We start from the raw sequence: 26,310 nt of genomic DNA on the forward strand, positions 1-26,310 counted from the left end.
TTTTCTAACTTGATATTACCGGTCATAATGAAAAAAACCCCCCAAACAAAACAAAAACATGCTGCTACATGTAAATGACCTGATTTGCTGTTAATTTCAGTTTCTCTTCTTTTTTTTTTCAAAATATGACTAAGAAAAATCAAAAGCACCTAATAACACTTCACCTTTTATTAAAATTGAAAATGGTGCATGGGTCGCTCTAAACCGAGTCTTCTGCTGCAACTCACGTGACAAGTAACCTACAGGGGAAGTTTTATGTATAATGAGGTCAGAGCTATTCTCGGTTAAGACACACACTTCGCTCTGACAATCTTGTTGTGACAACCACACAGGGATTAAGCACTTTAAGATCGTCTGCATTCACATTCCTCAAAAACTGACCCAATTCTGGTCCCGCCCGATTAGCGGGGGAATCGGTCAAATGGAGACACCCATGATGGGTACGGCCTGGTATCCAATCAGTTAATCTGCATAGACTCACTGAACCCCTCTTCGCATGTAAGCATTTAAAATCTCCCATAATCACAGTTTCCATATGGCTTTCAACCTGTGCCAAGCTGTCCATCAAGCTCACAATGCATGATCACAGGAGAGCTGGGAAAACCATTGTGCTGGTTCAAAAGGGCCCAGCGAGTCAGGCTGGAAAAGCGAGCGGGTCTTAAAAGCACAGACTGTAATGCTAAAAGGGCATCATTGCTCAGTGTATTTATTTTAAAACACAAAGCCTACTTGTTTGACTCAAGGTAATTCTTTGGGCTTATTAGGCTCAGAAGATTCCAAGGAATATTCAGGTGAGAGGTTTATCAGACCACCTGGAAACCAAGTTGTGTTTACACTAACACCACCACTTGTGATTATTGACACTGTCTAAAGAAGAACTAGAAGTTGTGGACTGACAATTGTGACATTGAGTTTAAAAGTTAGTTTGATGCAGCTGTTAACAAAAACAAGATATCAATCAATACAGCTATATATTCAAATATTTTCATGTTTGTGTAGTAGTCGATCTCTGAAGGACGATGTGACTCTGATGGTTGAAGTAATGATGCTAAAAATTCAGCTTTGCCATCACAGGAATAAATTACATTTAATATATTCAGATAGAAAACTTATTTTAAATTGTAATATTTCACAATATTACTGTTTTAAATTGGAATATTTCACAATATTACTGTTTTAAATTGGAATATTTCACAATATTACTGTTTTTGCTGAATTTTGATCAAATATATTCTGCGTGGCTTGTCATCCATGTCAGTCACTCTGCCATTTCCAATCACCGGTAAACAAAGGTTTGTCTCATCATTTGCTAAATTATACCAAATTTATCATTACATCAATTATAACAATTCACCAGGTCAAATCTAGGTTAGGGTAATTGTGTATGGCTATATGGTAATAACAGGGTAATCATGCAATAGAACAAAAAGTATGCTTCACAGCTCTTGCTTACTAGACATAAGCCATGGTAACTGGATCACCTTAGTTAACACACCCATCCAGAGCAGTCAACCTGCCCTCAAAACCAAGGATCGTTCATGATAGTCGACCAGCTGATGGATCTTTGGCCATTGCATAGCAAGATGAAAATATCAAGACATTCCTACTTGAAATGGTTTCAAAATGCTTGCATTCAAGACCTCTGCATTGAATCTGGAGATCATATCCATTACGTCACTGCTGCTTTACATTTCTGTGTGATGGAGAAACATGGGAAATAATTTCCAAAAATCAAGACAACCCAGTCCCTGCGGGGAAATGCTAAGCCGATCTAATTTTAGAAGCATGATTAAGCCTAGTGCTGTATAGACTGTGAAAACCACTTGTCCACAAACCACAATGTCCACTATTCACAGTATCACTTGAAGAAAAATGAATCTTTTGTGAGGTCTTCTGAATCTTTTACTATGTGGCAGTTCAGAAACAGACATTGAGGGTTGTGCCGAATTGCAACAGACCCGTGGATGTTTACGAATATTTTAAATCTGACTTAGAAGTGAATAATCAAACAGACACATATTGAGGATAGATGAATAAACCAAGACAACTTCACTGATGACTATCTACTTGCAGATGATGAACAATGAACCTCTTTCCAAGTCAACGTCACTAACAGACTAAACAGCTGTCGGATGATTAGACAGCCATTGTGACCCATTGCTAATATCTGACCCTGGACCACAAAACCAGTCATAAGGATCAGTTTTTTTTTTAATTGAGATTTATACATCATCTGAAAGCTGAATAAGCTTTCCATTGACGTATGGTTGTGGATAGAACAATATTTGGCTGAGATACAACTATTTGAAAATCTGGAATCTGAGGGTGCAAAAAATCTAAATAAAATGAAGTTGTCCAAATGAAGTTCTTAGCAATGATATTACTAATCAAAAATTTACTAAATCAAAAATTACTAATCAAAAGTTGATACATTTATGGTAGGAAATTTACAAAATATCTTCATGGAACATGATCTTTACTTAATATCCTAATGAGTTTTGGCATAAAAGGAAAATCAATAATTTTGACCCATACAATGTATTGTTGATTATTGCTACAAATATACCTGTGCTACTTATGACTGCTTTTGTAGTTCAGGGTCACACATGTAAACAATCTACGCAACCTGTGATCTTAACACTTACACACAATCGTCACCTTAAATGAATCAGTCATAACTAGGGGAACCACTGTCATCACATTCAGTTGAGTCCAACTCAAACTCAAAACCATTCAATACAACAATGGGCAACATGAGGCAGGATCTCATCTGAGACAAATGAGGTGTGAATGATGATGACGGGTGATATGACGTCTCAGGATGAGGAAATTTGTGACTTGGTGCCAGCACCATCTGGGAGAATGGCCAGTAAGCATTCTTGATATGATTAATCAGTGCTTACATACCCTCAATTACAAAGAATAGCAGATCTTGGCAGAACTGCATAGCTGACAACCTCTGATAATGTGTTTGGAGAACGTGATTAACAACCTTTGCGCCCATGAGCTCATCTCAGAGTACTGGCAAAAAGCTGCGCCTTTATATAAATACACAACACAACTGAATAATCAGCCCTAGTAGAAAATGGCAGAAGAAACAAGAGGTTTGTCTGTGGTTATCCAATCCATATACCAACCCATTTACTTAATTGGTTTCAAACAAGAAAAACAAGTTACAAATAGGAAGAAACATCACATTAGCCAGCATGACTGCCAAATACAGTTTTAAACATTGTATTTACCTCCTGTCTCTCAAAATGCTTGCAACACCAAGGTCATAGTTTCAACTCTCAGGGAATGCATGAATTGATAAAATGTGTACTTTAAATACAATGCAAGTCGCTTTGGATAAAAGCACTTGATAATGCTTTAACGTAAATGTAAATCTAACACAATCTACACGTTTTCAACAGACTTCCCCACCAGTTAAAGATATGAAACACAGCTGGCATTTGCCAACTCAGAGTGCTCGTGTTTTCTTGTCAGAACTTGTGCCAAGGAGGTCACCGCAATTACCAAGATTTCAATCCTGCCACATTTCTCATTTTACCGCTAACAGGAAAAGACCCAGACTCAGCTTTTCTAAACAGAAGGTAATCTTCTGCAGATTATCTTAATGGATCTACTCTTTCCATATGCTGATTCAGGACGCGGCGTAGCGAGAGATCCCTCTGAGCGATAGCACTGCCCAAGAACAACAGCAGCATTTCAAACACAAGGTCACTGTGCTGAAGTGCTCCTGGCTGTAGGCCATCCGAATGATATTTGCAAAATATGCACCACCCTTTATCCTGTCACGTTTCAGAAAAAGGAAGTTTTCGCCATACATGGAATCTCACTGTGCTCAACAAAAAAAGCCATGGCCACATTAAGGGACTTATTTTTAAATTTTATTTTTAATTTAATTTATTTAAATTCCATTATCTACAGGATACTACACTAGAAAAACATACTGTAGGATTTACTTTTCAGAGTGAAAATTGTTTCAAAGAAATTCATAACGACTTTGAAAAATCTGTACAAAAAATAAATCAACCGTTGAGATGTAATTCAACTTTATCAAGTGACTGAATCGTTTGTCTGCCTAATTTCAAATTCAGAGCCATCTATGAAAGGGCTTGATTCTCTGATAGAAGACTGTGGCTGTGGTTCTTTGAATGAATGTGGCACAGCAGTCAAACACACAGGTGGTTTCATTCATCCTGGCAGAGACTGAAGCACAAGACCATCTAAACAACCTACCATAGGAGCCTAGACTAGATCAGCCTGAAGCTTTTGAGCGAATGTTGCTGCTTCGGGAAATTACACAGAAAAATGTCACACCTGTCACAGGAAATAACACATTTTTGCATCTGAAATAGAAAAACAAGCTACAGGATTGAAATCTAGACCATTTAGTTTCCAAAAAAAGCATCATGTGGGTGAGATGGTAGAGTGGTGGATAACAAACCATGAAAGGTGCATCTTTTCATTCCTAATTCAGTTCATGCAGCCATATGTGAACAAGACAATCACTCTCAGTTTGTTTTGCAAGAGAATGTGACTAAAAGACTCAAGTAATGACATCACTTGTGATCTATTGACAACCCTATTTTTAAACATTAAGGGGAAATTATTTTAAAAGTTTATACAACTAGGCTAAATTTCATAGTGGGTAGAAAAAAAGATGCAAAGCTTAACACTTCAAAACAAAAATAAATATGCTTGAGTTATTTTAATAGATTTTGGCCTAGTGCAGTGACAGTATAAAAACCACTCTTTTTTTTTCTTTTTTTCCCCCAATATCACACAATATAAATAAGTCTTTACACAAAATTATATAGCTGCTTTTTAGGAAATAATAAAATAAAAAAATAAAAAAATACGACAAACAAGCATCTCAAAGACAGATATATATATATATATATATATATATATATATATATATATATATATAAGCTTAAAGCCTGAAATGTACATGTTGCTATTCCAAAACATCCCTTTCTACTGATTTAATTTTCCTCAGGGAGCCATATAGCCTCCACATTGTCATGGAAAAGAGCTGAGGCTCTTTTCATTTGCAGTTGGAGCAGCAAGGGGCCAAATGTGGGTCAGAGATTTCTTTGGGAAACCAACAGTAATCTGGGGAGGAGTTAGCAACACTTTCAGAGAGGATGTCAAAAGCATTTCAAATGAAAGCCAAAGACATTAATATTTCAAACAGGGCTGTGTTTACACCGCTCCATGAATGGCTCCTTCACAAATCCTTCATAACCGGCCGACCACGTGATGAATTTATTGGCAATGTGCCACTATGAGAAACAGCTTGTGTTTCCTGCCTGGCCTGATGACAGAACGGTCTCGTCAGTCTGTGTCGCACCATGCAAACACGCTGACAAAACAGATTATCAGCATCCCTGCTCTCACTTCCTGCGCACCCAATGACATCCCTGAGAATGACACGCCAAAACGAATAAAAAACACCAGCGCTACAATTAGCAAAAATATAAATGTTCTAGCGCTCCCCCCACGACATGAAGAGGCCAGTCACGAATTTCTCCGACCTCACCCACAGCCAGCCTGGGGAGTGGGTGTGGGAGTGGGAAAGCATGTAGGGGTTTTGTTTTTCAAATTTGCACTTCAAGCCGTGCTTAAGCCCACATTCCCACAACAAGAAGACAGTAACTTGAACTAGTAAGGCAAATGAACAACACTACACTGATGTTTTTAATAAAACAGTGGTTAAAGACCCCATGAAATTAAACTGTAATGCTTTTAGTCTATGTCTGTTATCTTGGAAGTTAAAATCTAGTGTATCACTAGTTCATCACTAAAATTCTTTTACAGATTTACAGTTTTTCTCTTCCAGCAAAACAGCCAAAAGAGAAATGGTACAAAAAGTGTCACTTTAGGGGTAAATAGGGTTCAAAAGTAGTACCTTTTGAAAGGGGACGACCTTAGTGACTGTTTTTGAACCATTTTTCGGAGAAATCCAAAAAATGTTTTCTAGAATGAGAAATGTGCCATCTCTTTAATTATAAATATAACCTCCCTCTGATTAGCATTTGCAAGTGCCAAATTATGCTTTGCTAGTGTGTCTTCAGTTGTGCTAACACTTGTACTTTACCTCAATACCCATCCAACAATTGGTTGTGAAGTCAAACTATTTAGACATGGAAAGTGGCTGGATTTTAAAGTTGACAGATTGTCTCTTCAATATTGTGATGTACAGGTCCTTCTCAAAAAATTAGCATATTGTGATAAAGTTCATTATTTTCTGTAATGTACTGATAAACATTAGACTTTCATATATTTTAGATTCATTACAACACAACTGAAGTAGTTCAAGCCTTTTATTGTTTTAATATTGATGATTTTGGCATACAGCTCATGAAAACCCAAAATTCCTATCTCAAAAAATTAGCATATTTCATCCGACCAATAAAAGAATGGCCATTATGTTCATTTATGCACTCAATACTTGGTCGGGAATCCTTTTGCAGAAATGACTGCTTCAATGCGGCGTGGCATGGAGGCAATCAGCCTGTGGCACTGCTGAGGTGTTATGGAGGCCCAGGATGCTTCGATAGCGGCCTTAAGCTCATCCAGAGTGTTGGGTCTTGCGTCTCTCAACTTTCTCTTCACAATATCCCACAGATTCTCTATGGGGTTCAGGTCAGGAGAGTTGGCAGGCCAATTGAGCACAGTAATACCATGGTCAGTAAACCATTTACCAGTGGTTTTGGCACTGTGAGCAGGTGCCAGGTCGTGCTGAAAAATGAAATCTTCATCTCCATAAAGCTTTTCAGCAGATGGAAGCATGAAGTGCTCCAAAATCTCCTGATAGCTAGCTGCATTGACCCTGCCCTTGATAAAACACAGTGGACCAACACCAGCATCACTGACTGTGGGTACTTGACACTGGACTTCAGGCATTTTGGCATTTCCCTCTCCCCAGTCTTCCTCCAGACTCTGGCACCTTGATTTCCAAATGACATGCAAAATTTGCTTTCATCCGAAAAAAGTACTTTGGACCACTGAGCAACAGTCCAGTGCTGCTTCTCTGTAGCCCAGGTCAGGCGCTTCTGCCGCTGTTTCTGGTTCAAAAGTGGCTTGACCTGGGGAATGCGGCACCTGTAGCCCATTTCCTGCACACGCCTGTACACGGTGGCTCTGGATGTTTCTACTCCAGACTCAGTCCACTGCTTCCGCAGGTCCCCCAAGGTCTGGAATCTGTCCTTCTCCACAATCTTCCTCAGGGTCCGGTCACCTCTTCTCGTTGTGCTGCGTTTTCTGCCACACTTTTTCCTTCCCACAGACTTCCCACTGAGGTGCCTTGATACAGCACTCTGGGAACAGCCTATTCGTTCAGAAATTTCTTTCTGTGTCTTACCCTCTTGCTTGAGGGTGTCAATGATGGCCTTCTGGACAGCAGTCAGGTCGGCAGTCTTACCCATGATTGCGGTTTTGAGTAATGAACCAGGCTGGAAGTTTTTAAAAGCCTCAGGAATCTTTTGCAGGTGTTTAGAGTTAATTAGTTGATTCAGATGATTAGGTTAATATCTCGTTTAGAGAACCTTTTCATGATATGCTAATTTTTTGAGATAGGAATTTTGGGTTTTCATGAGCTGTATGCCAAAATCATCAATATTAAAACAATAAAAGGCTTGAACTACTTCAGTTGTGTTGTAATGAATCTAAAATATATGAAAGTCTAATGTTTATCAGTACATTACAGAAAATAATGAACTTTATCACAATATGCAAATTTTTTGAGAAGGACCTGTATATCAGAGTGTAACAAATTATTGAAAAAAAACCCACTCAGTTCTATCTATGGAGGCCAATCTGAATGGGAGCGTGCAGATGATTGTAAGAAAAGGGTGCGGTTTAAGTGGAAATGGTTATTGGAAAACTTTGGCATACGTTACGAGAGAAAGTAGTTTAACTAATTTTCACCAATTTGGTCTAAATAAATAAATTTCCAAATTTTATGTATTTAAAGGGTTACTTTCAAATGCTCCATTTTTGTCATTATACGTTTCAATTCAAATACACTTAGACTTTAGCAAAATCCACTTAGAAACAGTTTCAGCTGAAAGTAAACGCATGGTTTAGCATGGTTTGATAAAGACTAAGTATGAAAATACCACTTCTTTTCAAAAGTCAATATCAAATTACTCCAAGTAATGTTTGCGAATGTCATATCCATTCCTAACTCAGGAAAAAAAAAAAAAAAAATAAAAAAAAAAAAAAAACTTTTATTTAACTATAAGAGGTTTCCCAAACAACATCATTCAGGTTAATCAACTCATGGTAGACAATCCAGTGGTGACACACTTAAGTTAGCCTTGTGTGCCTTCCTCATCCGCTGGCAGGTCTGTCCTCACCCAAACAAACCCAGAGCTCCAGTCTCATCCATCATCCCGCTGACTGGACCTCCCCTTCACAGCTTGGCTTTAATCCACAGCGATTCGTGAGAAGCACTGCCCAAACTCCCACAGGCCTGGCCTTTGTAAACATGAGACATGCTTTTCTCAATGCAATACCCATTGATAGCCAAGAGAAGTGTTTAGGGATGGGAAAGGGTGAAGTTCAGCTAGAATATTACACATTGATACAATCCACTTGAGTTCACAGATGGAACGTTGGCCCCGAAAATTTCGGCAAATATGAAAGATTTTTCATTTATCATTATTAGACAATATACCGGATATGTAATTGTGCCTATAATTAATTTTATTAGTTTCTAATAATTTAATAACACTGTCAAATGCCATTTTTAGCAAATCTCAGAATTAATATCCATTTTTCATACTGTACACATTATAATGTTGTGATGCTTAAAGTCACTTCTATCAATCTTATTGATTTTTCTTATTTTTAAGACTAAATATTAGCGAATTTTAAAATGATTTGATGTCCATTACCATTCAAAATTTAGAGTCAGTAAGACATTTATAAATGTTCGAAAAAACTGTATTTCTATTCTTTTGAACATTATTAAGGAATCCTAAAAAATAAATAAATAAAAGCAGCACAACTGTTTTCAATATTGATAAATGTATACTGAGCAAATCAACATATTAGATTTCTAAAGGATCGTGTGACTGGAGTACTGATGCTGAAAATTCAGCTTTACTATCACAGGAATAAATTATATTTTAAATTACATTAAAATACAAAAACGCTCATTTTAAATTGTAATAATATTTCATTATATTACTGTATTTGTTGTAGCTAATTTTAATCAAACAAATGCTGCATTGGTAAGCTTCAGAGACTACTTTCACATTTAAAAAAAAATAAAAAAAAATAAATAAAAATCTAATAGACCCTAAACTTCTGAATGGTATCATTCCTTATCTGTAGGATAAAATAAATACATCTGGTTAAAATATTATAAAACAAGACATTTCACTTTAAGGGCAATAACTCCTGTGCTAAAGGTAAACTCATTACCCAAACTTTCTTTAGTACATGCATTAGCTAGGCAACTTCACATTTCTTGACAGTCTGCTGAGCAACATTAATAACCCGTCATCTCACTCCACGCTACAAGCAGTCCCACAACAACTGAATATTTAGGCAGCGGCATCAATAAGTAATGATTTTGTGCTAAAAGCGAGGCTGCCTTTGTTCTTCTTAATGGAAACAGACCATCAAAAGTAAAAATATTGAGCTGAAATTAAAAGTAGAGCAAAGTTCACAGATAAGTGCATCAAGGAAACCCCAACTGGGAAATCAGGAGTGAGCTTAACCCCTAACTAGTTGCCAAACGAGATGACATCTCTAGTTAATTCCAATCCTGTGAACAAGCGCCATTCAATGGACAGCAGGTGTCCCCTCTCTCTCTCTCTCTCTCTCGCTCCCCCATCCTCAGCTGTGCTGTCTGTTATTATTCACTATGTGCACTTTGACTCCAAGACAAATGCTACATAGAACAGGCTGCTGCTAATACAAGCTGCTCATGCATCCTATTTTATTTTATTTTGTATGATAAATGTAGAAAATCAAAACAATTTTTTTCTTCAATATTTCAGCCATAAACTGTAATATAATCAGTGTCAGTACCATATCTGAGAAATCTGACAATGTTCTTTAATAATTTTGATTTTCCTCTGTTAATAATACAAAAGTCACATTTTAATTATTTACTCTCTAACAAAAAGAAAATAAAGAATGAATGACTAATTGATGCTGCAAATGGTACTCTTTACTTTAAAAATGATATAGTAAAAACTATTGATTAGGACCAACCATGCAGAGGAGCTTCTAGACATTTTAAGTACAGTTGTCTGTAATTCTATATGCACCTGATGTCAATGGCATCTGACAAGAGGAGGTTAGATCCCTCAACACAACTGTAAAAACAGAAAATTGCTTCATCATGTGTTTTAGCTTGTTTCTGCCACGCTGTTTTAAGACATTCTTCCAGTGCTGATGCTTTGAAAAATCCCCGGTAAAACGTTTTTAAACAGCTGACAGTCTATCCTGGGTTTATGACCCTGAAGCACTGAATTCTCTGCCTTCACCTCTGCTCTCTCCATCTCAGCTGCTTTCTTAAGCAACTTTTGCATCTTTGTGCCTGCATGATTTCCAGGAACTATAAGCTAGAAGACCAGCAGGGACTGACTGAGCATTAAGCTTGCAAGTGCTGTTTCTAAATGAATGCACTCATTCTTGCCTCGATCTAGTTCCTCTACACTTATAGCTGAAAGAGAAGTGATTCTCACCATCATGTGAACATATACAGGTGCTGGTCATAAAATTAGAATATCATGAAAAAGTTGATTTATTTCAGTAATACCATTCAAAAAGTGAAACTTGTATATTAGATTAATTCATTACACACAGACTGATATATTTCAAATGTTTATTTCCTTTCATTTTGATGATTATAACTGACAACAAATGAAAGTCCCAAATTCAGTATCTCAGAAAATTAGAATATTGTGAAAATGTTCAATATCGAAGACACCTGGTGCCACACTCTAATCAGCTAATTAACTCAAAACACCTGCAAAAGCCTTTAAATGGTCTCTCAGTCTAGTTCTGTAGGCTACACAATCATGGGGAAGACTGCTGACTTGACAGTTGTCCAAAGGAAGACCATTGACACCTTGCACAAGGAGGGCAAGACACAAAAGGTCATTGCTAACGAGGCTGGCTGTTCACAGAGCTGTGTCCAAGCACATTAATAGAGAGGCGAAGGGAAGGACAAGATGTGGTAGAAAAAAAGTGTACAAGCAATAGGGATAACCGCACCCTGGAGAGGATTGTGAAACAAAACCCATTCAAAAATGTGGGGGAGATTCACAAAGAGTGGACTGCAGCTGCAGTCAGTGCTTCAAGAACCACCACGCACAGACGTATGCAAGACATGGGTTTCAGCTGTCGCATTCCTTGTGTCAAGCCACTCTTGAACAAGAGACAGCGTCAGAAGCGTCTTGACTGGACTGCTGCTGAGTGGTCCAAAGTTATGTTCTCTGATGAAAGTAAATTTTGCATTTCCTTTGGAAATCAAGGTCCCAGAGTCTGGAGGAAGAGAGGAGAGGCACATAATCCACGTTGCTTGAGGTCCAGTGTAAAGTTTCCACAGTCATTGATGGTTTGGGGTGCCATGTCATCTTCTGGTGTTGGTCCATTGTGTTTTCTGAGGTCCAAGGTGAACGCAGCCATCTACCAGGAAGTTTTAGAGCACTTCATGCTTCCTGCTGCTGACCAACTTTATGGAGTGTGCAGATTTCACCTGCACACACTGCCAAAGCTACCAGTACCTGGTTTAAGGACCATGGTATCCCTGTTCTTGATTGGCCAGCAAACTCGCCTGACCTTAACCCCACAGAAAACCTATAGGGTATTGTGAAGAGGAAGATGCAATACGCCAGACCCAACAATTCAGAAGAGCTGAAGGCCACTATCAGAGCAACATGGGCTCTCATAACACCTGAGCAGTGCCACAGACTGATCGACTCCATGCCACGCCGCATTGCTGCAGTAATCCAGGCCAAAGGAGCCCCTAAATATTGAGTGCTGTACATGCTCATACTTTTCATGTTCATACTTTTCAGTTGGCCAACATTTCTAAAAATCTTTTTTTTTTTTGCATTGGTCTTAATTGATATTCTAATTTTCTGAGATACTGAATTTGGGACTTTCATTAGTTGTCAGTTATAATCATCAAAATTAAAGGAAATAAACATTTGAAATATATCTGTCTGTGTGTAATGAATGAATCTAATATTCAAGTTTCACTTTTTGAATGGTATTACTGAAATAAATCAACTTTTTCATGATATTCAAATTTTATGACCAGCACCTGTACAGCAGCTAAAAAAGTGTTTAGACACTTTTGGACACAAGTCAAACTTACACTTTGCTGTAATTCATTAAATAGTGTTGTGGTGATATTTAGTGGATGTACAAAGGTAAAACTGTCTACCCAGGTGAAAAAAGTGCATTTCCAAAATATACTTAAAGTGCTATATTTTAAGTACTAATTTTGTACTTAATATACTAAAAATTATTGTTTAGTACTGTTTGCACTGTGCAGGTCGATCGTTGTGTGACATTCATGAGAGCTATAGAGAGCAGAGCAGATGGCTCCTTATGCTTTCGAATCGCTCTTGCGTCTACTTTGGTGTCTTTTTTGATCAGTGCGCAGTGACACTTGAAGTCAAATGAACAAACAAACACGTGCGCATATTTGCATCTCTTTGATCGTTCTCTGTAGATCTCACCTTCTTACCCATGATTGGTCAATTATGTACAATACCTGCATGTTACTAGTCAAACTACTTTGGATGTTTTAGGCAATATTAAAATCCTGGCTAGGACGTGTCCCGTATGAACGGCACATATGGCCACTCTAACATCAATTTTATGAAGCTACGAGAATCATTTTTGCACGTTGTGGTACTTTTATGAACACACATCGAAGACTGACATGGAAGAGAAGAAATAGTTGTATTAAGTCATTATTTTTGTTTTCTTTGTGCACAAAAACTATTCTCGTAGCTTGATGTCCTTACTACCTTTCTGAGACTTGTCCGTGGTAGTTCCATTGCTGTCTATGCCGGGTCAGAAAGCTCTCGGAATTCATCAAAAATATCTTAATTTGTGTTCTGAAGATGAATGAAGGACAATATTTTAATTTTTGGCTGAACTAACCCTTTAAGCGTTTTAGACTGTCCCCATACAACCTTTTCAACATGACTTGAACGCAGTTCACTACTGTGCTGGACAGCCACAGATGGAAAATCTGGAATGATTACAGAACTTTTTGACCAAAAGGAGGAATATATGTAGCTTTGCTCCAGTCACATACACTACAGTCCAGCTTTGCAAGGTGACAAGCAAACCTTGATGCTTTGGATAACTTTGGCTTTTTGCTTTTATAACTAATTGAGTTGGCTGAGAAGAAATACATGAACCAACTGGGTCAATATGTGTCTCAAATAAAGGTTAAATAAAATAAATCACTTAATTCAAGCAAACTTAGTCATGTTATATACTGAATATCAACATGGCTGCTACTACCAGCCTACAGCAGTGCCTATATTCAGAATAACAGCACTCTTGTGTGATATTACTTAGAATGGTTTTCAATCGGTATCATCAACTTTTCAACACAAACCATTTCATATTACCACACAGCATTTAATCTACACGTGTTGCTGAATCAAACAGTAGCAGTGTTACTGTAATGCATGGACTTACCTGCTGGTATGAGGAGTCCTCCGGTCGAAAATCACTGCTGGTTTGTTCAAATTGCAGATTAAAGTGAGGCAGTCTGTGGAGAAGGTTAACCCACCACGGAGGAGAGTAATTCACAACGGCTGCCATAATCTTTATGACAATAACACTCCGAGCCGAGAGAAGCTAAAGCAGGAAGTTTAAAACTTCTGTCAGTGCTTAAACAATATCATTAGATTATAAAATCACACATAAAGCTGCTCTTCCCTGGAAAATGCGCATCTATCGTCCTTCATCCAGTGATACGGAGCTAAAAACGACTAACGTTAAAGCGCCTGCAGTCCCTGGAGAGAAACTTAAAGCTGATTGTTAACTAAAATGAGGGTTTAAAAAAATAGCTAATTATTTAAAGCATTTAAACGCTTCAGAAGTGTCCAGTTGTGTAAAACAGGACTTCAGCTTTCCTACGTCTACCCGCTGGTTGGCAAACACAAGGGAAGCGTGTAATACAAGCTCCTACTTCCCCTCTCCAAAAAACTGCCTATTGTTTGGATTCATTAAAACTACACGCATGCACACAATAAACCCTGAGATATGCAAGCATTCAGAGCCGAATCCTTTCGAGACCCAAGCCTCAGTCCTCAGGCTGCTCTCAACGCCAGCCAGTTATAAAATGTATCTCCCTTGCTTGATGTCAGTCATTGGCCGAGATTAGTGTCAAGCGTTTGTCTGCGGCTCCGTCATTCCCACGGTGGAAGTCCTCAGTCCTTTTGTCCTTATTAGTGCTAAATGACCGACGAAGGTGTTTGTGTGTGGGTTAGTGGACGCCACGCGACTCCTCCCCGCCGACTAAACTCGGTGAGATGATCTCTAATCCAGTGTGAGTGAGTGAAGCGCAATCAAGCAACGAGCCCGATGCCACCGCAACAAACTCACGTTGAGATAGTGAGGCTTATCAGGGTCCGAGACAACTGTTGAGAATGCTGACATCTAGTGCACAGACACTATATACTACACACCAATTACCTATTTTTATTTTTTTAAATGTTCTTTTTGGAAAGGGAGGCTGATGATACTTTTATATTGCTTACCAGCTGGTTGATTTTTACACATATTCCTTTAAGTTATATTAAAGGTAACATGATTTAAAAAATATAAAAATGAATGATATAGTAATAACTGGAAAATGTATTATTTAATAAAATATCAATTTAATGTATAATTCAATTATTTATAAAATTAAATAAATATGAAAAATCAAATGAAATCAAATGCCATGCATTGATGTTTAAGGTTAAAATATGATTTTTTTCACAGTAAAAAAAAAACTACACTGTAACTACACTTTTATTTTTATTTATTTTTTATTGTAAATAAAACAAAGATTATTGGAGTATGTTTACAAGAAAATACTTTTTTAGTTCTTCTACTTTACTGTTTTCTTTATGAAATTTATACTAGCAATTTCCTTTTTTTGTTGTTTTTCAGTGTAAGGTTAAATGCTGCAAGCAAATCACAACCAATAGAGTTCCTTGTGCTTTTTAATCACATTGAATTTAATTTCTCACGAAGAAGATTGAATTGAGACTTTAAAAATACAATTTCCTACAACAAATTAAGTAGAAGGAAAATATTATGCTAATACAACATTATGTTGAAAGCATTTTGGGGAATCAGTGCACAAAATAAATGCACACTTTTCAGCCAAGCAAACAATTTTCACAAAACCACAACTAGTTTTTGGTTTGAAAGAAAGACCTGATATAGTGTACTTTTCTCAAATTGAACCTGACCCCCATAATGAGTTGGTCATAGGGAGAAAAAGCGAACTTTGACCAAAAGCTTAAGGAATTCAAATCTAAGCAAGTTTGGGTTTGCTAGTTTGTTACCCATTCATGGCTCAATAAATGAATATCTGAATTCTGTCTTTATGCCTGCAAGATGGTCAACACACTTTCTCAAAACAAGTCTAAATGAAACCTAAAACTGTGTGATGGTTTCTGCTATTATGCTGAATAGAACATACAATTCACCAAAGAATGAAGATACATAAAGATATATCTTTATGTATCTTCATTCTTTGGTGAATTGCCAGGATGGAGAAACAAAAGTGTAATTAATTGGAGTGGGTTTAATTTAAGATGGTTATCATCATCATCAAAGTAATAATGTTTAGCCCTTCAGATATACTCTTAAATACACACACACACACACACACACACACACACACAGACAAATTGCATCTTTCAAAAGTGAAAGTGATTCTAGATTTAATATCAGACTTAGAGGCTACATCTTAAATCTGGCAAGATAAATATACTGTCTCACAAAGCTGCTTAACCTACTTTGTGGAAGAACTTACACAATTGCATCATTTTAGTGCCATGACCAAAAACTGTCTAAATTAGTAGATTTGGTAATAAACAACATGCCTTTTCAGTTTCATTCCACTTTAGTTGCACTGGCATTAATAGATTTGCATGAGCTAAGATATGCAAGTCATTTTGATCTTTGAAATGTAAGCTTCACAGAGCTAATATGGTAATTAATCAACAATATGCTGAGCAGCTCACACTTTTAATGTGATCTCAGCTTTATCAAATATATTTGTATCATGTATTCACTGATGCATTCAAATATCTTAAATATTTTATTGGTCAGAAAAAAATGTACATACAATTTAATCTCAATACTTTATAACTAATAAACTCTTCATGACTATTATTTTCAGTTCCCTAAACTTAAATTGGATTTAGTCCAGGATGTGTTATTTTGACTTCAACAGAAAATTATTTTGACTAAAAGAGGAACATTGGAAGGTTTCATAGACCTTCACATTGCAATGGCGTAGCCTAACATTTTTCTTCCCCTCACGTATGGTCATTATTCTATGGATTAGTTACAATAGTAGGCAAAAAAATATCATAAGCAATAAACTACACAAGTGTCAAAAGGTAATAGCAATGTAATGTCTATTTACTTATTTTGTTTCTGGTTTATTTATTGGAGTTTAGTGTGGTTGTTTTGTTTTGCCATGTCTTGTAAGCTATATTAGCTTTATAACCGATCACATCTCTGAGTGAATTACCTTCTAAAAAACATTCTAACCGCATAAAACCTGTGTATAATGTCATATAAAGATGTTTGTCCTCAAAGAGCCTGTTGAGCCTGAGGCTCCACCCACTGTCACACACTGTGCCATGTGTTTCCACATCACTACAACTTTAAGGAGAGGGACATTCCTGCTCTTTTCTTCAGGAAATCACATGGAGGTGCCATCACACTCACATGACATCTAAACTATGGCAGCGGACATCAATGAAGGTAAGGAAGAGAAATTACTAGCATTTTAGCGAAATAACCCACAGTTTCAGATAATGTTTTGCCGTGCGTTTTTATTTATTTAACTTTTGTTCTGGCGGTTGTCTGCGAATTTGTTTTCTTGACTTCTAAAATTTCTCTGATGGTGTTTTAAAGTATCGAGAGTGACAACAAGAACCACTTTAACGCGAGTTATGCGCTTTACGTTCTTGCGTAAATGTTTCTTTGTATTTGTTGTTTCACCTGTTTAGTGACTATAGCCTACATTACCTGTTAATTCAAGTTTTCCAGACTGACACCTCAAAGCTAGTTAATAATTTAAAGCTGATATGTCCATATAATGTGTGTCCTATAATATTTTTAAACCAATCAAATCATTGTCTCTGCGAATATTTAATTTTTGTACGATGCCATTGGATTCGAATGGATACTCAAAAGCCAATTCATTTCCAAACAACTCTTGAAATGCAGGTATTTTGAATGAAATACACTTCAACTGTGTTTCTATTAAATGAATTTACTGTATGCTTGCGATGACATTTGTATTGTTATTTTTATGAAGTTCTCTTGTGTTTCTATTTGTCTAAAGTCCTGAGAACTTATTGAACTCTTCAATAAAAAAAGGCAAATGTATTCTGTCAGTGTTGGAGCAATCAGCTTGTTTGAAAAAAATGATTATTTCAGTGTGTTCACTAGTAACACAATTGAAATGTTCCCAGTCAGTTCATTTGTTATATCAACACTAAGCTCTTATGGTCTTTCGAATGTAGGAACTGTCCCTTCATACTATCGTGAAGTACATCAAGCCATCTGCTCCAGAACTGATGAACGAGTGCCTATCAGTGTATTCCAGAGAGTTCTCAGCAGAACATCTCTCTCCATCACCGTTCAAAACCAAGTGAGACTTGCACTAGGATTACGTGTCATTACTGACTAGAAAGACTGTAGCTGATAGTTAGCTCAATTACATCCCACAAGCTTTGTTTAATGACATTATGTATGGCTGGAAATGGAAATGTTATTGTTTTATTGGTTTTTCTTGTGGAACTAAATCTGCAAAGGCTGAAAGGTATCTCATATGCATTTTAGATAGCCGAACATGTAAATAGTGGTGATGGATTCCTAAGTAAAGTCTCGCTGTATAAAGGCTTGGCTCTCATTGCCCTTGCTCAACAAGGAAAACCACCTAGTCCCAAACTGCTGGAGAATTTCATACAAGGTAAGCATAAGCATATCTATTCCTCATCTGACTTTGGTAAATGTGTAGCTTGATCAAATGTCATTATAAAATCAGTAACCCCAGTTAAGTCTCCATAAAAACAGTCTTTTGTTCTCGTCATGTGATATTAAATTGCCTCTTACACGCTGTCCCAACTGAATTATATTCAAGCTGCATTTCAGTGTCACCATCTGTTTGCAGTGATTTGCGCAAGAGCAGAGCTTATTATGTGAATATTTTATTACTTTTTTCAACATTTCTAAGAGAAAAATTAGCAAGGTGTTCTAAGGTGTTCTCACTCTGTTTTATACAGTATGCATGTATTATTTACATTGATTTTGTTGGACAGGTTGTGCGATGGTGTGTTTGAGTGTTTTTCATCACATATGATTCATATAAAAGCTCTGAAGAGTTAAAGGTTTTATTCAATTCATGCCTCTTGTGTTATTTCAGGTGTTGCCAGTATGATAGTTGACTGTGCACTTTAAAAGTAATTTTTCCTGTTTTTTTCCTCTAAGCAAGACCACGTTTCCCGTGAACTGCATGCTAAATGCATAGCTCTCTTTGGAATGACCTAGAAACATTTTTTTTTTTTTTTTGCATTCCACCAAAGAAAAGCAAAGATCCTGGGTTGAATCTGCTGAGGCAACTTTTTGCTAGGTCAAGTTATTTTTTCCCATTTTCCAGACTTTCGTTTCTAAACTGGAAACACAAGCCACATAAATTCACAGAAAAAAACGTTGTGTGCCACACAGCTCAACATTGTTTATTGTTTTTTCTCTCATTGTTTGTCTTTCCTTGTGACTTTTCTGTAATGATGTGTCATTTGTTTGCTGTCACGAGAATCTCATGGAGATAGAAAGAAAGCAATCTTCTTTATCTTATTAAAAATGAAGAGGTATAATACTGTGATCACACACATGAAATGTTTAGTCAGTCACATCTGGCTGTCACACCTCTTTAAATACAGTATAGTCACTGTTATACGTCACGATTTTTTAAGAGTTCCCGAAGCCTCTGCTGGGAGAGCCGAAGGAGCTTCAGAGTCTGAAGATGCAGACGGTTCAGGAGAGTCCTTTGAACTTGTCTTTGACTCTGGCAGAGCTGTTGAAGAAGGACACCATTAAAGTTGAGCTCATTCCCGAGAAGAAGGGGCTGTTTCTTAAACACGTGGAGTATCAGGTCACCAGCGAGGTGAGTGACTTTAGAGGTGGCATTAAAGTTCATCCCAAAAGTAAAAATTTGCTAATAATTTACCCACCCTCAAGTTATCCAAGATGTAGATGAGTTTGTTTCTTCACAGAACATATTTGGAGAAATTAAGCACTTCATAACTTGCTCACTAATGGATTCTCAGCAGTGAATGGGTGCCATCAAAATGAGTCCAAACAGCTGATAAAGTCATCGCAATAATCCACAAGTAGTCCATCATTAAGACGTTTTTAACTTCAAACCATTGCTTCTGGCTGAAATATGAGTCCTATTTCCATAATATTGCTTTTTCCAGTGAAAAACTCTTGTCTGAATCAAGATAGAAATCTACACAAGCACTGTTTACAAGTAAAAACAGTTCTTAACAAATATGTTGGTGGACTTTGATGTGAGAGGACTACAGAATGGACTTTTCACTGGAGGAAGCATTATTATAGATTATGGATTGGTATTTTGGCCAGAGGTGATTTAAAGTTTAAATATCTTAATGATGGATTTGTTTCTTACAAACATGCAGCTTTTCACTTGACAAGACATTAAATGATAGACTGTCATTACATGTGGAATATTGTGATGTTTTATCAGCTGTTTAACTTCACCTTTAATTCTGACGGCACCTATTCACTGCAGAGCATCCATTGCTGAGCAAGTGATGTAATGTTAAATTTCTCCAAATCTTTTCCGATGAAGAAACAATCACCTTGAATGGCCTGAGGGTGAGTACCTTTTTAGGAAATGTTCATTTTTGAGTGAAATATTCTTTTAAAAGACCTGGTTTACAAGTTTTTCTGTCTTTGGTCATTCCAACTCTTTAACCTAAGCCATTAGTTAGAGTCATTGTTGCTGTGTCATGGTGCACAAACAAAAATTACTTCTCTCCATATGTAGCTGAGAAATGGCCCATTTTTAGCTTTAGTGTCTGTCTCAAATGATCCAATCACATGTTGACAGCCCAAGATAAATGTGTAAACAAAGACAAACAAAACATGGTCTGGTTCATATTATGAAGAATCGTTTTCCTTGATCAGTTGAGATAAAATGCTTGACTTTGCAAAGGAGGAGAGGGTTAAAAACTGTATTTGGCACAAAAAATATTATTATAAAAAGAAGTGTGTGGGGGGGGGGGGGGGGGGGGGGGGTTATTTAAAAGTAATAGTACAAAAATATTAATTTTTTTAATATAAAAGATATTGTTGCTGCTGAGTCATGCAACAGTTACAGTTGTAATATTTAAACATATCGCTGACAGTTTATCTACTATGTGCCCTTTTGCAGCGTTTTACAGTATCAGTCTATCGGCGATACAATGATTTTGATGTCTTCCATGAGCTCCTGCTTCAGAGATATGCTTACAGAGTCGTGCCGGCGCTTCCTCCCAAAAGGGCGCTGAAAGGAGGTAAGGCGTTGATTTATTCACTGTAAAATCTCAGCCTGTGAAAGGTTTGTAATCAAACCTGTAGACTATAGTCTTGTGCATTTCCCACTTAGACTGTGCTATGACATTCAGTGATTTCTGGGAATGCACCAGACAAACAATCGTAGCTCTGCCAAGGTTTAAAAAAAAAGTTCTGCAGACTTCAGCAACTTGTACTTCCATAGTAACCGAGTACCAGAAAGTTGCTTGCTGTGTTTTATTAATGGAAGGGCTATATTTTGTTGTTTCTGGAAAAGTTGAATCTTTTCTCTGTTCTTTGGACCCGCTGCAGTCCTAACCTCCATGTCAGAGCGAGAGTTCATTGAAGGGCGGAGACGAGCTCTGGGCAGGTTTCTGAATCTTGTGGCACGACACCCTGTCTTTTCCGAGGATGAGCTTGTGAAAACATTCCTCACCTTCAGTGGCTCGGTGTGGATTATTTATTTTTTTGCTAACCCTAAACTTGATTCGAATTTGTAGATAAATGGGATTGAATTTTTATGATATTTGAGAAAGGAAATGTATAAATTGTTTTATATTCTTGATAGACATTCCAGATTTCCATATTTATGTCCCACAGGATGTCCAAACTAAGCTTAGAGATGCTTGCAAAAAATTGGGTGATGAGTTCATGACATGCAAATATGCAACGCAGGCCAAGGTTTGATTCAGTTTTATTTTACTTTGCATGTTAAAATGTATGTTTATATTCAAATGTCATAATATTCTCTTGTATTGCAGTATTTAATAATAAATATTGCTTGTCTGTTTTGTGATTTCTCCTGCAGGATTACCTCCCAGCGGATATCCAAAGTCAGTTTTCATCCAGCAGAGAGCTCATCAAAAATATCCATAACAGCTTTCAGAAGTTACGGGACAGGGCAGAGAGGATGGCCGAACGCTCAAAGGGGAATGCCACAGATCTGCTGATGTTTGGGAAGGAGCTCAGGTACCACCTCATCCTGAGGGCTGTTTCTGAATCTTTGTGAATCCCATAAACCAGTGGTTCTCAAGCAGGGCTCTGAGGTCCACCTTCAAGGGCAACTTCCAAGGAGGCCTCAAATATTTTAAAATAAATCAAAGCAAGCTTTAAAACAAGATAATTCTTAATTGAATTCACATCTAAAGTTATAGAATTTAATTATTGTAATTTTGATTACAGTTGTTACAGTAGTAACTTAATTTCTGTCACTTAAAAACAGTTGAGAACACGCACGTAGAAAGACAACAAAATCAGATTGTTTAAAATATAAAAGCAACTGTACATTTTTATTGACAAAAATATATTTTATCTATAAAAAACAGTTATTGGATGACCCCCCCCCCCCCCCCCCACCCAGCAGTACTGTTAGATGTATAAATAAATAATACCACAGCTAAGATGTTTTTGGCCATTTAGAGGAAATACACTGAATTGTGACTTTAATTGTGGCCTATGTTAATGAAATTAACCACTGTCTTAAACATAGAAAATGTTTAGGATGTTTAAAATATAAAGGCAGCTGTAGATTTTTATCTATAAAAATATTACACTTGTGCTAACCAGTTTTTTTTTCTACCATCGGCCTGTAAGGGTTTATTTTTTGATGGTGACTGTTTGACTGTACATTTTCTCTTATGCACAATAGTACAGTAGAGTACAGTAACATTAACTGCTTGAGTAGGTGGAAAATACCAGATTTTTTCAGTGGTTTAAGAGAGCCTGATTATCAGATGTTTATGACTACCTGCCATAGATTTCATCTTTGGTCTCTCTCCGCTCCAGTTCTTTGGGATCAGATGAGTCACCTGTGCCTAACCTGGCATCCTGCAAGAGTCCTTGGACCGCTCTCAGACGCTCTTTCAAAGGGCTTTCTGTTGAGTTCTCACTTCTGTCTGAAAAAGCTGCCCAACAGGTATTGTGCCGCCCACACATACCACGTGAACTAGCTGCGCGCTGCTACAGAGGAATTTAATTTGTTTATTTAATACAGGGCAGAAGAGAGGAGGATGATGTGGTGGAAAAACTGAATCTGTTCCTGGACTTGCTGCAGTCGTACAGGGTGAGTATTTATGTGCTTTAACATTTAGCCACAGCTAAAATGTTTTTCTTTGTATTTTTGCCCATTTAGAGGAAATACATTGAAATGACTTTGAGGGCTTTTAAAAGATTACGCAGTTAAAACAGTACCAGTCAAAAGAATTGTTATTGATAATAATAAATGTTTTTAAGCAGCAGATCAGCATATTATAATGATTTCTGATATTGTGACACTGAAGACTGAAGTAATGATGCTGAAAATACTTTGCCATCACAAGAATAAATTATATCGTATCATTATATTTTAACAGATATTCAAATTATAGAAAACAGTTATTTTAATTTGCAATACTATTTCATAGTATTAATGTTTTTATTGTACTTTTGATCAAATAAATACAGCCTTAATAAGAGACTTTATCATGAGAGGTTTATTTTAAAAACGTAAAAAAATAGTAATTACTACAAACTTTTTGACTGGTATATTTTTCAGAATTTTGACATTTTCAGAAGTCTTGGAATATAGCAAACGAGTTGTAATTTAGCTGTTTTCAACCACTGTTTACCTAGAGAGGAGAGGAAGGATGTAAAGAGGAGTTACAGAATTGCCTTGTGTTGCAAGTTGAATTCAAACCTGCTACCCTCATGAGCACCAAAGCTCAAAGTACATATAAGTTACCACTTAGCCATGGCACATAATATTTTATGAGTGTGTATGTGTGGTGTCATACAGGACTTGTGTGAACGACATGAGAAGGGAGTCTTGCACGAACACCAGCGCGCGCTGCAGAAGTACGGTGTAATGAAAAGACAAATGCTGAGTGCCACAGTGCAGCCTAAAGAACAGGTTTCTGTCGAACAGCTGGAGTCCCGCATCGTCCAGGTCAGCCCACACACACACACACACACACACACAAAGAGCTACAACAGATTGTCAGGCAGAATTACCAGAGGGGGAAATGTGGGGACCAGTAGCTTGAAGGGCGCTGATACATCCTTTTAATTTAGTAGGTGAACTTGATCTGAAGGGCTTGAAACCAAAGCCCTTGAGCAAGATTTGTATCCTCAAAATCCCTCTGGGCATGCCGCATCTCTGCCTCTTCGGAGAGGTAGTAGTAGGCCTTTTTTTTTTATCTTGTTTCAAACTGGGGTCTAGAGAGGCTGTTAAGCATGAGAGGAGGTTTGTGAAAGATTTGATTTAAAAAAACAACAACAAAAACCTTGTACAACAAAAAATGTAACTAAATTAAATTTAACTGAAGATATTAAATATTTTTCAGAAGTTGATTTATATTGGTAATACACTACTATTTGGTCTGATTTATTATTACTATTTGGTCTGACACGTTCATTTAATATCTCATTTAACAATGTGATTTATCAATTTAATTTTGTTATAAAAAAACATCAAGGCCCTGGCCAGCTGGAGGACAAGAGAAACACTCCCTAATTCTGAATTGATACTGATTTAATGCCAAATCATGTGAGGAACATACAATATCTGTCTAACCTTCAAATAGCATGTCATGATCCAATAGTTTTTGAACTGCTGGGCGGCTCGTTGTGACAGTGATAATGATGGAGGTTAGGGTGGGAAGATGTGACCGCACTGTAACATCACTGTGATCTCTGACTCACGGCAGCAAGAAAACGCCATTCAGGCCATGGAGCTGCGCAACTACTTCTCCCTGTTCTGCCTGCACCAGGAGAGCCAGCTCATATTCACATACCTGCCCATTACATCTTACATCCTGGGGGCATTTGTAAACTCACAGGTGCAGGGACATAAAGAGGTAAGCTTATCTTTTATCTATCTCTGTGTTAAAGCTATTCATTTTAATGTGTGCCAAAGTTAGCTTTATTACTTTGATCCTAACAAAGTCTTCTGATATATACTGATGTGCCTTATTTTGATCTGATCTAGATGGGTGAGGTGTGGCAGGATCTTCATTCCAAGCTTAAAAGTCTTTTAGGGGACGGTAACGGACAGTCTCCGCCTCTCAGCCCAAAATAGCCTCCCTTCTGTGCTTTCAGAATCGAAAGAAAAGGAACTCCAGCCTGTTTTGAATAGCAGGATCAGTTCAGGAACTACGGACAGCCAGTATTCTTTCTTGCAAAGAGTTATGGGGAACTGCTTATGTGTGAATGTATTATGTGGCAGTTCCTAAAATCTGTCTGTCGAAAAGGGCCCTTAATTTCCTACAGTTTGAAAAACTGATGCATAAAAATTAACGGCTAATGTTGTTGAGAACAAGTTGAGGAAATGCAACAAGATGTTACAACACTGTATTAATGTTTAATCTAAATGCATGCAAAGCTGATGTTGTTGTTTTAAAACGTAAGCTAAGCTGAAAGAGAAATTTTACATTGTACAAAACAGTGTAACCCATGAAATCTACTATTTTAGTGCAATCTAGAGAAATGAACTGAGAAGCTAATAGCCAGCGAGCCAGAGCAGTGGTCAGCTGAATATACTTAGCAAACACAGGAAATATGCAGAAATTATATTATTAGTTTCAAAGGCATCATATTCTTTCTTGTTTGTGGTTTCAACTGACAGAATTTTCTGATTTGATTTTTAATCTTAAAACTTGTACTTCTTGTGCTTGCTGCTTTTTCACATTTCATCTTTATTTGTAAGTAATATTTACGCTACCATTCAGTCAAGAGTAAGATTTTATTTTTGAAAGAAATTAATACTTTCATTAAGCCTGAGCACACCGAATTTAGCAAAAGTGATGACATTTATAGTGTTACAAAAGAATACTATTTCAAATAAATGCTGTTCTTTTGTACTTTCTGTTCATCAAAGAATCCTGAAAAAAATGTATCGTGGTTTCCACAAAAATATTTATCAGCACAACTGTTTCCAACAATGACAAGAAATGTTTCTTGAGCAGGAAAACAGCGTATTCTTGCTGAGCATTAACTTCAAACTTTCAAACGTATTCAAACTTTTGAACAGTACAAGCGAACACTTTCAAACTAGTTGTCTGACAGTTCATGAAAAATGTGAAAAGTCTTTTTTTGTTTGTTTTTTTAGCTAAGCCTGAGCCTGAATTCAGAGAGTCTGAAGTACAATGAAGTACAACTACAATGAGCATGAAATAATTAGTTATTATTAGCTGCTCTATACCAAACACCTATTTTCATTCAATAAATCATGAAGGTCTGAAATTTTCACGCTGCTAGTAAGCTATTAGCTATCATGTGAACTATACTTCAAAATATGTGTCTCAAAAAACATTTTACTTTTAATTTACCGTACACTTGTACAGAATCTGTTGGCTAGGTAAAGCATTAAAGAAATGGAAACAGTTGTTGTACTCCAATATGTATGCAATCCTGACACCTGCTGGCACAGAGGGCAAATGGTTTGAGAATTAGGTTACACCTGTATTACATTCAGTTGTTTGTTTCCACTATAACAGACAGAGAGACAAATAC

General features: G+C 37.0%; 2 protein-coding genes across 5 annotated transcripts in view; one reads left to right on the plus strand and one right to left on the minus strand.

Moving 5' to 3' along the window:
• LOC306853287 (protein tweety homolog 3-like) overlaps positions 1-14,659 on the minus strand; it is a 69,641-nt gene extending 54,982 nt beyond the window's left edge. Inside the window, exon 1 of the mRNA XM_079390584.1 lies at positions 13,702-14,659. Within this exon, the coding sequence (XP_079246710.1) occupies positions 13,702-13,827 (126 nt within the window). The 5' untranslated portion in view covers positions 13,828-14,659. The remainder of the gene's footprint in view (positions 1-13,701) is intronic.
• A 2,208-nt stretch (positions 14,660-16,867) lies between these two features.
• LOC306857420 (sorting nexin-8-like) lies at positions 16,868-26,193 on the plus strand. 4 transcript variants are annotated; one of them, XM_079397356.1, is made up of 13 exons: positions 16,868-17,001; positions 17,769-17,896; positions 18,088-18,217; positions 19,221-19,411; positions 20,705-20,825; positions 21,136-21,272; positions 21,424-21,504; positions 21,632-21,792; positions 22,609-22,738; positions 22,817-22,885; positions 23,597-23,746; positions 24,507-24,656; positions 24,788-26,193. In XM_079397356.1, exons 1-13 carry the CDS (start codon positions 16,980-16,982, stop codon positions 24,875-24,877), a joined length of 1,560 nt encoding a protein of 519 aa, XP_079253482.1. In that variant the 5' UTR covers positions 16,868-16,979; the 3' UTR covers positions 24,878-26,193. The 4 variants fall into 4 exon arrangements, with proteins under 4 accessions (XP_079253482.1, XP_079253484.1, XP_079253483.1 ...); XM_079397357.1 differs by lacking the exon at positions 17,769-17,896 and having other exon boundaries at positions 16,932-17,001; XM_079397358.1 differs by lacking the exons at positions 17,769-17,896; positions 18,088-18,217 and having other exon boundaries at positions 16,873-17,001.
• The last annotated feature ends 117 nt before the right edge of the window (positions 26,194-26,310 follow it).

This window comes from Barbus barbus (genome assembly GCF_936440315.1).
Source record: "Barbus barbus genome assembly, chromosome: 3".
NCBI lineage: Eukaryota > Metazoa > Chordata > Actinopteri > Cypriniformes > Cyprinidae > Barbus > Barbus barbus.

Bases quoted from the DNA above. Each gene is read 5' to 3' on its own strand.
- LOC306857420 (XM_079397356.1), top strand. From the start codon at position 16,980: ATGGCAGCGGACATCAATGAAG. The intron at 21,793-22,608 runs GTACCACCTCAT...TCTCCGCTCCAG, and splicing joins ATGTTTGGGAAGGAGCTCAG to TTCTTTGGGATCAGATGAGT. The intron at 24,657-24,787 runs GTAAGCTTATCT...GATCTGATCTAG, and splicing joins AGGTGCAGGGACATAAAGAG to ATGGGTGAGGTGTGGCAGGA.